The 12,331-nt window shown below is 47.6% G+C and overlaps 1 protein-coding gene across 2 annotated transcripts in view; it reads left to right on the top strand.

The window, feature by feature from the left end:
* Positions 1-12,331, top strand: part of LOC137310662 (islet cell autoantigen 1-like) — an 89,556-nt gene that overhangs the window by 60,213 nt on the left and 17,012 nt on the right. For both annotated transcript variants that reach the window (XM_067978364.1, XM_067978365.1), the window contains exon 8: positions 338-436. In XM_067978364.1, coding sequence (XP_067834465.1) covers positions 338-436 — 99 coding nt within the window. The remainder of the gene's footprint in view (positions 1-337; positions 437-12,331) is intronic.

Below are 12,331 nucleotides of genomic sequence, written 5' to 3'. Positions count from 1 at the left end.
ATCAGTTTGCTTGTCAATGCTGCTGTTGATAATACTATTCGGAGGTACTTGAGAATGGGCTGAGGTAATCCTCTTCCTCATTTCTTCCCCCCCCCCCCCCCCCCCCGCCCTCATCTGCCCCCCTCATTACTCTCCATTCAGAAGGATATCCTATCTGCTCAGTGCCTACCCCGATGGCATGTCTGAGAATAGGAACTTGCCCAGTCAGACTCAATTCTGTGTCCTGCCATTCCTTGCACTGCCATCATGTCACCTTTCTTTCTTAATTTCATTCGGTCTCCGTATCTATTTTCTCCTTGTACACCTAGAAGTAATGTATTTTTCTTTCCTCCGCTAGAATACACTGCTTCACTTCTGGGAGAGGACTGCCCATATGATGTCTCAGATTCACGAGAGTTTCAAGGGCTATCAGCCGTACAAATTTACCGCACTGAAGGTAAGACTGTAAGAAAACGTGAAGCAGGAAGAGGCCCTTCAGCCCATCAAGCCTGTGATCTTCCACAAACCCATCCATTTCATCTCATGACAAAAGGTCCCACAAGTTTTCTCTCTGACCCATCAAAACAACAAAAAATTAACCTTACATTATAGGATCGAGATTACAATCGATGTAGATCTCGTATGGGCATTTAACACACCACCAAACTTCGCTGGGTGCTTTTTAATGCAGGTGTTTATTTTATCTCAAACAGGTTAATACCAGTGTTGAAATAGCAGAGAGGAGTTTGGTACGAGTGCATTAAGCGCTCATATAAGAACAGTGCCGATCATAATTTCTGTCCTTGTACATCCTTGGTTAGCTGCCTTTTTAACATGTTTCCAAAGTTCCAGTAGCTCAGAATCCATCATGCTCCACACTGCATCCAACTCCTTCTGTCTGCACTCCACATGGATTTAATGAAACTCCGAATTGAGTTAGAATCCCATTCAGAACCTTTATTTCAAAAATGAATCTGCTGTGCATTCACAAAATGACCTTTGGCTTTTGAACCTATCAGAGGTGAGTAGAAATTATTACTAATCAGTTCCAGAGGGGTTGAGGCTAATCAGAACTTGTATCTATCTGCCAGAGATTCAGCACTCCTATTTACATAGAATTACATAGAATGTACAGCACAGAAATCGGCCATTCGGTCCAACGGGTCTATGCTGGTGTTTATGCTCCACACGAGCTTCCTCCCACCCTGCTCCATCTAACCCTATCACCATATCTTTCTATTCCTCTCTTCTTCGTGTATTTATCTAGCTTCCCCTTAAATGCATCCATGCTATTCGCCTCCACTACTCCTTGTGGTAGCGAGGTTTCTCCTGAATTCCCTATTGGATTTATCAGTGACTATCTTATATTTATGGCCCCTAGTTCTGGTCTCTCCTGCAAGTGGAAACATCTTCTCTACATCTACTCCATCAAACGCTTTCATAATCTTAAAGATCTCTATCAGGTCACCCCTCAGTCTTCGCTTTTCTAGAGAAAAGAGCCCCAGCCTGTTCCATCTTTCCTGATAGGTATAACCTCTCAGTTCTGGTATCATCCTAGTAAATCCTTTTTTGCACCTTCTCCAATGCCTCTATATCCCTTTATATAATATGGAGACCAGAACTGTTCACAATTCTCCAAGTGTGATCCAACCAAAGTTCTGATCAAGTTTAACATAACGGTCTTTGTTTTTTCAATTCTATCCCTCTGGAAATTAACCCCAGTGTTTGGTTTGCTTTTTTTATGGCCTTATTAACCTGCGTCACTACTTTTAATTTACTCCAATTTAAAATGCTGCTTTCATGCTCGTTATATCTCCTGACATCACCTCTTGTAACATCTGCATTAATGTGGGTCATGTAATACCTCACTGAGTAAGACCCATTGCTATGGAGTCCCTGCACACACACTATCATTTTTCACATCTGTTCTTGTACTTGAAGGCAGAAGATGATATTGAAGACTATAATTGGTACATTGGAATTTCTTTTTGAAATTAAAAACTTCATTTTACGAAGCCAAATCCCCCAAGTGGACAACAGTCCTTTTTAGAAGCAGATTTTTTTTGTTTAGGAGAAAGATTATACACTGGTTTTACATTTTGGTGTAATTTCATAGTAGCCTAGTAATGTTCTGACCAGGCAAAGACCATTGGTCCATCTACCCTACCCATGCAAACCTCTCATCGGGTTTTTCCTCATGATTCAGTAACTAATATCCCTGTATCCCCTTTCCTAACACACATTCACCAAGTCTTTTTTTAACCCTACCATGGTTTTCTGTTCCACCACCCTTGCTGGTAATCTCTTCCACAATTCTGTCTCCCTCTTACTTTAAAAAAAAAGTTGTCTAAATGTCCTATTTTCCTTTGACACCGTTAACTTTAAACTGAGTCCTCGGCCCTTGAATCCTGTCCCCAATAGAAGAACCTTGCTGGATCCATGTTCTTTATACCCACAAAAATCTTTAAGACCTCAATCAAGTCCCTCCCTCATCTTCCTCTACTCCATGGAGAGTAAAGTCCCAGGGTGGACACTCTTTCCTTGTAACCCAGCCTTCCTAAATCTAGAGATCAGCCTCGTAGTGCTCCCCTGCACTACTCCCAATAGTTGTACATCTTTCCTGTATTTGGGAGGTAGTAGTGAACACCCCTGTCATAGGAAGGGGCCACCATTTTTAATAATTTAAGCTGAATCTCAAGATAATATGCTTTAAGAGGCATTGGGCATCAAGGTGAGTTAGCACCTTGTCCTTCCATCGCTGGAGCCTGAGGCTGAATCCACATCTAACTGGACACACGTCTAGAGTAAAACTGCCCACTAATTATCACTAAGTTTGCAGTTTCTATCACAGGGGCCAAAAAGGTGGCTGGTGTGAAAAATGGAAAAATTCACCACGTTACTAAAGCATCAAACCGAGAAACGCAACACTGGGGCACTTGCCTTTTAAGAGTTTGATTCTGAGGGTCCTATTCTGAACTGTTGGTCATACCGTTGCTTCTTAACATAGGATACTCAATGAATCTGTTTGTTAGAGGTTAATACATTTGTTCATATTAATGACGTTTACTTCTGCATAGAGTTTTACAGTTTAACTTAATTTTTTGACAAGTTTGGTTGGTGTTGGTGCCCCGATTGGAGGATGATTACTTCTTGCGTTTTGTATTGGTCAGGCGAGACTCCCACTGCCGCAGGCGGAACTTCTCCTGTTTGACTTGTAGTCAGTTTTTGGTCAGTGCCAGCAATTACTTTCCAAGTCTGCATGGACTGTCGTCGATACTTGCCAGTGGCCAGTATGATGACCGTTATGTTGCCTGTAACACAATTGCCGATATAGTGAGGCCTTCTCCAAGCTCAGCAGCAAAGCTGACCACGTGAAAGAGGACTTGGTTCCTTTTTAGAAGTGAGAAAGAGGAGCAATTTCCGGCCGCGGACTGTGCTCAAGAATGTCCCAAGAAGTCGGCACTGATTCAACCGTGACGTGCATCAGCTGAGAAGTTTGAGGAGACGACATCACGGTCATTTTGGGGTCCACACAACTCCATTAGTTACGGTGACAAGACTGCTTCATCCCCATGTCCCATTGTTGCTCCTTTGCTCTCTGACATTGGGGGAAAGGTGCATGAAAAATGAAGCATTTTACTTATATTGGAATTGGCTTCTTTCTTTGTTACATTACTTATGAGGGGTTAAAAACCATGGCCCTGCTTGTCTTGATCAGTAGCCCCAGAATATAGATGCATCTGGTCAGATGTTTGAGTGAGGGGACAAGTCATTCAATTCAAATACAAGCATTCAGTGGGTTTTATTTGTGTATATATGTTTGATTGGCAGTTCTTTTGGAATTTGAGAAACGTATTTAAATTTAATTTGCCCTGGTAATTTTTTGAAAGAATTTCTCAGCCTGTCTTGTTCAAATTGACTTGTCTGAAGGAGAGAGAGATGGTCAGCAACAAATTGCTGTGTAGAGGTTAATATTCAAGGACCTTGTTCACACCAGATTAGCACGACAGACGAGACAGAACAATCAGACACAAAATTTATAGTAATTGCAAGCTAACTATCCATCCTCTGAAGATAGATAAACAACAATCCCGTCTGTCGTGCTAATCTGGTGTGAACAAGGTTCTTGAATATTAACCTCTACATGGCAATTTGTTGCAGAGATGCAGACACTTCTGCTATCCTTTCAGACCAAAAAACTCAAAGCTGTGCTCCTCGCTATTTTGGAGTCCATGTTCGAAGTGCCTAAGAGGATTAGAAGGTTCCATTCCGGCAGAGGGTCTTGAACTACTTCCTTCTGAAGCAGAAATTGAAGATGGCAACACTACCAGAGATTGTTCGTGCAATCTGTCTGGAGACTGATTGGCAATATTATCAAGCACATATACTTTCAGATAAACGTTCAAGTCAACATCTGGAGTGCTTGTCCTCAGTACTAGTCTTTCTCTATGGCACCGACATGTTAACTCATATCTGGACCCATTTGTTTCTTAGGACTTCGGCTGCACAGACATTGGCCTGTTAGGTTATGTGGCTGATAGAGGTTGGGTTTCTTCATCAATCAATGAAGTCCCAAGTATAGTCAGCAGTGCATAGGATTTGCACTTCACACGGCCTTGATCCTCATTATAATTATAGTCTCTGCCACAAAACTGCTGCAGGACCATTTCGTCCATTTGCTTCCACTTCCTAGCTGGGTATATGCTTGTAGCGCAAAGCTATTAGTAATTTTTCAAGTTGATGACACCAGCCATTTTCATGGTACAGATGGAAAACTCTTCATGAAACTGTTATAACCAGAACTTCTCACATAGTAGCCCTGGAGGCATGCTCTGTTATTTACAGTAGGATCTACCTGACATCTTAAGTTGGTGGTCTTAAACCTTTTGATTTTACTGTGGCTACACTCAAGGCCAGTGAACAACTCCTCCCTCACAATGGGACATCCATCTTTGGTGAGTAGGTTTGGGGATGAGCATCAAGTTGTTTGGTTATCGCTGCCTTCCTTTATGCAACAGGCCTGTAACACACTAACGAATGTCTGTGTCTCATCACCATGCAAGTACTTCACTGGTATTGTCAAAATGATGGACTCTTTTCTACTGAGCACCTCACAGAGGTACAGAGAAAATACTGAGCCGCAATAAAATTTGAACACCTGAATAGAGGCTTCATCATGAGACAGCACTGGATTACTCTGACACCAGTCTCATGGTAATGTTTCCAAATAAGAAACAGCTCTGATTTTGTTACATTAAAACTATGCACTAGGTGGCCTCTTGATTTACTGGAAGGCAAAGTTCCTTTACGTCTTCCCATTAGTTCCTTTCACATCAGGATAATTTATAAGATCTGAGCAGAGGAGCTGACAGGCCTCTTGGCAAACCCTAATAGCAAAAACAAAACTTGGTTCTGCGACCTTCTCCGTTTGAGCATGAGCTGACTCCCACATCCCATATAGACAGACACTATATCATATGGATGGCCAGATATACCCCAGTGCTTCATACAGCCTCCATTCGATAGCCTGCCTCTTGAGATGGTCAGTCTAGCAGACAGGGTTACCTTCCTGAAGTGGTGAATAAATTACTAACATTGAAAACACCTTAAAAACCCATGGTGTTCAATGGAAAAGGTTGTGTCTTAGTGTCAGGGTCATGACTGCAACTTTTTATTTGGTTGCGATATTCCGGCTATTCTGTCTTACATACAGGTGTTGCTCATTCAGTGTCTAGCACTAAGGCCATTTTAGGCACTTTTATATTTGTGCTTGGGCTTCCGGACAGGGGTGCTCAAGCAGAGACCTATTAACCTACAAGCGTTGCTATCTCCTTTATCCTCTCCCTTTTTACTGCACCAGTGTGCTGTTAGTCTCCATCAGAGGACCAAAAGAAAGAGACTCAAGTTTCTCTGTTTCCAAAATCCACCGTCGGACCCACAAAGAGTCTTGTTCTCGGCACTGTGCAAGGTGCAGATTTTGCCTTGTGTATTTGATAGTGTGCTACAAATATACCAATAGCACACTATCAGAATTCAGGTGCTATTAGAGTACATCCCGTGGTATCCATCTTCAAGCAGAATACCCAACAAATCACAGTTCAGCATTTACCATTTACCTGGGATTTCCCTTGTTTTCCAGTATTGTATACCACATCTATCTGTAAACAATTTTACAACACCAAGTTATAGTCCAGCAATTTTATTTTAAATTCACAAGCTTTCGGAGGCTTCCTCCTTCAAGCCTCCGAAAGCTTGTGAATTTAAAATAAAATTGCTGGACTATAACTTGGTGTTGTAAAATTGTTTACAATTGTCAACCACAGTCCATCATCGGCATCTCCACATCACATCTATCTGTGACTTTGAGTTTCTTTAATTACCTTTATTTGTATTTTGTTGATAATGAGACACTGAATTACAGAGTGCACCCAATTATTGAAGCTCTCTTTAGCATGAGTGAGCCCATTGCCAAAGTTGCACACACAATTTTAATGAACGCTTCAGTACAATTGAGCAAATGCCCCTCCATAATGGGATCTAACTGCCTTCTTATCCCTGGTCAGCCAAATTAGGCAATTTATTTTCCCCTCTAAGATTGAGGTGTGAATTCAAAGGGAACTCCCCATAAAATGAAACCGGTTTAGTGCCTCGGTGTGTGAGGTATATCTCGGGGAGGGTGTGGGTGTGAGGTATATCTGAGACATGGTGTGGGTGTGAGGAGTATATCTGGGGCAGGGTGTGGGTGTGAGGAGTTTATCTGGGACAGGGTGTGGGTGTGAGGGGTATATCTGAGACATGGTGTGGGTGTGAGGAGTTTATCTGGGACAGGGTGTGGGTGTGAGGGGTATATCTGGGACAGGGTGTGGGTGTGAGGGGTATATCTGGGACAGGGTGTGGGTGTGAGGGGTATATCTGGGGCAGGGTGTGAGGGGTATATCTGGGGCAGGGTGTGAGGGGTATATCTGGGGCATATCTGGGACAGGGTGTGGGTGTGAGGGGTTTATCTGGGGCAGGGTGTGGGTGTGAGGGGTCTATCTGGGGCAGGGTGTGGGTGTGAGGGGTCTATCTGGGGCAGGGTGTGGGGTATATCTGGGGCAGGGTGTGGGGTATATCTGGGGCAGGGTGTGGGGTATATCTGGGGCAGGGTGTGGGTGTGAGGGGTATATCTGGGGCAGGGTGTGGGTGTGAAGGGTATATCTGGGACAGGGTGTGGGTGTGAGGGGTATATCTGGGGCAGGGTGAGGGGTATATCTGGGGCAGGGTGTGGGTGTGAGGGGTCTATCTGGGGCAGGGTGTGGGTGTGAGGGGTCTATCTGGGGCAGGGTGTGGGTGTGAGGGGTATATCTGGGGCAGGGTGTGGGTGTGAGGGGTCTATCTGGGGCAGGGTGTGGGTGTGAGGGGTCTATCTGGGGCAGGGTGTGGGTGTGAGGGGTATATCTGGGGCAGGGTGTGGGTGTGAGGGGTATATCTGGGGCAGGGTGTGGGTGTGAGGGGTATATCTGGGGCAGGGTGTGGGTGTGAGGGGTATATCTGGGGCAGGGTGTGGGTGTGAGGGGTATATCTGGGGCAGGGTGTGGGTGTGAGGGGTATATCTGGGGCAGGGTGTGGGTGTGAGGGGTATATCTGGGGCAGGGTGTGGGTGTGAGGGGTATATCTGGGGCAGGGTGAGGGGTCTATCTGGGGCAGGGTGTGGGTGTGAGGGGTCTATCTGGGGCAGGGTGTGGGTGTGAGGGGTATATCTGGGGCAGGGTGTGGGTGTGGGGTATATCTGGGGCAGGGTGTGGGTGTGAGGGGTATATCTGGGGCAGGGTGTGGGTGTGAGGGGTCTATCTGGGGCAGGGTGTGGGTGTGAGGGGTATATCTGGGGCAGGGTGAGGGGTATATCTGGGGCAGGGTGAGGGGTATATCTGGGGCAGGGTGTGGGTGTGAGGGGTATATCTGGGACAGGGTGTGGGTGTGAGGGGTATATCTGGGACAGGGTGTGGGTGTGAGGGGTATATCTGGGGCAGGGTGTGGGTGTGAGGGGTATATCTGGGGCAGGGTGAGGGGTATATCTGGGGCAGGGTGTGGGTGTGAGGGGTCTATCTGGGGCAGGGTGTGGGTGTGAGGGGTATATCTGGGGCAGGGTGTGGGTGTGAGGGGTCTATCTGGGGCAGGGTGTGGGTGTGAGGGGTATATCTGGGGCAGGGTGTGGGTGTGAGGGGTCTATCTGGGGCAGGGTGTGGGTGTGAGGGGTCTATCTGGGGCAGGGTGTGGGTGTGAGGGGTCTATCTGGGGCAGGGTGTGTGTGTGAGGGGTCTATCTGGGGCAGGGTGTGGGTGTGAGGGGTATATCTGGGACAGGGTGTGGGTGTGAGGGGTATATCTGGGGCAGGGTGAGGGGTATATCTGGGGCAGGGTGTGGGTGTGAGGGGTCTATCTGGGGCAGGGTGTGGGTGTGAGGGGTCTATCTGGGGCAGGGTGTGGGTGTGAGGGGTATATCTGGGGCAGGGTGTGGGTGTGAGGGGTCTATCTGGGGCAGGGTGTGGGTGTGAGGGGTCTATCTGGGGCAGGGTGTGGGTGTGAGGGGTATATCTGGGGCAGGGTGTGGGTGTGAGGGGTATATCTGGGGCAGGGTGTGGGTGTGAGGGGTATATCTGGGGCAGGGTGTGGGTGTGAGGGGTATATCTGGGGCAGGGTGTGGGTGTGAGGGGTATATCTGGGGCAGGGTGTGGGTGTGAGGGGTATATCTGGGGCAGGGTGTGGGTGTGAGGGGTATATCTGGGGCAGGGTGAGGGGTCTATCTGGGGCAGGGTGTGGGTGTGAGGGGTCTATCTGGGGCAGGGTGTGGGTGTGAGGGGTATATCTGGGGCAGGGTGTGGGTGTGGGGTATATCTGGGGCAGGGTGTGGGTGTGAGGGGTATATCTGGGGCAGGGTGTGGGTGTGAGGGGTCTATCTGGGGCAGGGTGTGGGTGTGAGGGGTATATCTGGGGCAGGGTGAGGGGTATATCTGGGGCAGGGTGAGGGGTATATCTGGGGCAGGGTGTGGGTGTGAGGGGTATATCTGGGACAGGGTGTGGGTGTGAGGGGTATATCTGGGACAGGGTGTGGGTGTGAGGGGTATATCTGGGGCAGGGTGTGGGTGTGAGGGGTATATCTGGGGCAGGGTGAGGGGTATATCTGGGGCAGGGTGTGGGTGTGAGGGGTCTATCTGGGGCAGGGTGTGGGTGTGAGGGGTATATCTGGGGCAGGGTGTGGGTGTGAGGGGTCTATCTGGGGCAGGGTGTGGGTGTGAGGGGTATATCTGGGGCAGGGTGTGGGTGTGAGGGGTCTATCTGGGGCAGGGTGTGGGTGTGAGGGGTCTATCTGGGGCAGGGTGTGTGTGTGAGGGGTCTATCTGGGGCAGGGTGTGTGTGTGAGGGGTCTATCTGGGGCAGGGTGTGGGTGTGAGGGGTCTATCTGGGGCAGGGTGTGGGTGTGAGGGGTATATCTGGGGCAGGGTGAGGGGTATATCTGGGGCAGGGTGTGGGTGTGAGGGGTATATCTGGGACAGGGTGTGGGTGTGAGGGGTATATCTGGGGCAGGGTGAGGGGTATATCTGGGGCAGGGTGTGGGTGTGAGGGGTATATCTGGGGCAGGGTGTGGGTGTGAGGGGTATATCTGGGACAGGGTGTGGGTGTGAGGGGTATATCTGGGGCAGGGTGTGGGTGTGAGGGGTATATCTGGGACAGGGTGTGGGTGTGAGGGGTATATCTGGGGCAGGGTGTGGGTGTGAGGGGTCTATCTGGGGCAGGGTGTGGGTGTGAGGGGTATATCTGGGGCCTGAATCTGCACCTCCAGGTGAGAATACAAGAAAATTTGGGAAAAGACTGATTCGTATCAAGCAATGCTGAAACTACGCAATTATCTGCTCGTCAGATCTTGCAGAGAAGAATTGCTGGTCTTTTTTCTCAGGCTCAATCACACATTTGATAGCGGTATTCAAAATCATGAGGGGTCTAAACAGAGTAGATAGAGAGAAACTGTTCCCATTGGTGGAAGGGTCGAGAACCAGAGGACACAGATTTAAGGTGATTGGCAAAAGAGCCAAAAGTGACATGAGGAAAAACGTTTTCACACAGTGAGTGGTTATGATCTGGAATTGCACTGCCTGAGGGGGTGGTGGAGGCAGATTCAATGATTGCTTTCAAAAGCAAATTGGATAAGTACTTGAAGGGAAAAAAATTGCAGGGCTACAGGGAAAGGGTGGGGGAAGAGTGGGACTAACTGGATTGCTCTTGCAGAGAGCCTGCATGGCCTGGATGCCGCCCTCCTGGGCTGTAACCATTCTATGATTCTATAGTTTTATAAAACTGAGCTTTAAAAATTTACGAAACTGTTCAATGTTTAACGGAAGCCGAATGTATTTGTTTAAGTGAGATGTGAGTTGAGGTTAAGTGAGGGTTGTAATCGTGGTGACTGTGTAAGTACGAGGAGAAGGAGGTGCAGCGCAGTGATTGTAGGAGTGTGAAGGAAAGTGGGGAGCGGAGTCTTGTGACGCTGGTAAGCTGGTGCAGCTGTGAGCAGAGAGTATGGGAGCAGTCTTCTTACCTTAACAACTCTAGTTAGATCATTACATTTCTTGCCTGGCATTGACATGCACTGCAATTTCTTCCCCCTGTCTCTTGGGTTGATGCCTGGAGGGCTTTCAGCAGAATGGGGATAGAGGATGCCTGTCCATCCTGTCCGTCACCTGCACCAGATCCTCCAAGGCAGCATCGGGGCATCTTGGTGTCCTCTCACTGCCTCCTCAGAGGAGAGATGAGGAGAAAAGTTTATACACAGTGAGTTATTATGATCCGGGATGCACGGCCTGAAAGGGTGGTGGAAGCAGATTCAATACTGACTTTCAAAAGAGAATTGGATAAATACTTGAAGGAGAAAAATTTGTAGGGCTTCGGGGAAAGAGGAATGGGACTAATTAGATAGTTCTTGCAAAGAACCGGCACAGGCTCGATGGGCCGAATGCCCTCCTTCTTCTGTGTTGTATCATTCTATGATTCTATCTATGAAGAAATTATAGAATCAAAGTGTTTTGCTGGTGTCTTGAGCCAGAATGCACCTCCCCTTTAACAGGTGCAGGCTGCCTTTCAGTGGCATCATAGACATCTGATATCCAGCCTCCCCCTACAGGCGTGCAGCCAGTGAGTATCGCTGGCTGCACGCCTGTGTCATTGAAATGCGCAGGCAGCACAAACATCATGTGCAGCCTGAGTCACTTGCAACCGATTGTGGGCATCATTGGATGTCTAGGCCATTCATACAGTGCACTAGGAGGTCAGCAATAAATATGAGTGTAGCTTGAGCCCTCAATCTTGTAGTGCAGATGGAAAAGCAAACCAGATAATACCATCCATTTGTGTAACGGTGGCTACAATCCCACCAGCCCCCAGGTGGTGCCGTGATGACCAGTGTTTAATCAGACACCAGTTTGTATTGAATTGTTACTCGACCCTTAGAAAGAAGAAGGAACTTTCATGTATATAGTGCCTTTCAACGTCTCAGCGCGTCCCAAAAGGGTTTCACCATCAACAATTTACTTTTCTGCTATAGTCACTGTGCTTCATTAGGAAGAAAGACGATCTTCTCCAGGCCACACTGTTAACTCTTAGTAGTCGATTTTATAGCTGATCGAAGGCCTGGAAGCAGCCCTCTTGCCTGCCGTCCAAGCCACAGGGAGAGCAGTGCGGTGGGCGGGGGGGGTTTAAAAAAAATTAGAGGGAATCTTAAACTCTCATTAATTTGTTTTATTTGGTGACAGTCCAGTGAATATTTATATATGAATAGAATAATAATGGATGGTCAGAACTCGCTCATGGAGCAAGTGATCAGCTAGACTCACTCACCGCAGAGAATTCATCTTACACTGCAGTCCCTCGATCAGTGCTGTTGGTCATGGATTATCTGCAGTCAGTGCACAGGCCTGCTGAAAGAAAAGGAAGAACCTGCATTTTTATATAGTGTCCTCAGGACGTCCCAAATGTTGGGAAATGCCGATGTCCCCACAAAAAGCAGTGAGACAAATGACCCATGAGTCTGTTTTGGTTGACAGGTAAATGTTGGCCAGGACACCGGGATCTTTTACACCTACCCGAGAGGGCAGACAGGGCCGTGATACCATCAGCTGACATTAATGTCATTGGTTGCTGACAGAAGCCGTACCAGCCTTGTGATGTTTGTGGATTGCTGGTGAGAGTGTAAATAGTATTTCCTGAGTGCTATCCTCAAAATCTGATGAGTGAAGGAGCAGCCACCTCATACCCTAGCACTCAGTAACATTAGAGCAGGTATCATCCATTCCTCCGTGCAATATTAGACCTAAGAATAACCACAA

Source organism: Heptranchias perlo, unplaced genomic scaffold (genome assembly GCF_035084215.1).
Source record: "Heptranchias perlo isolate sHepPer1 unplaced genomic scaffold, sHepPer1.hap1 HAP1_SCAFFOLD_268, whole genome shotgun sequence".
NCBI classification, from domain to species: domain Eukaryota; kingdom Metazoa; phylum Chordata; class Chondrichthyes; order Hexanchiformes; family Hexanchidae; genus Heptranchias; species Heptranchias perlo.
This window is presented reverse-complemented; position numbering and strand designations above follow the sequence as displayed.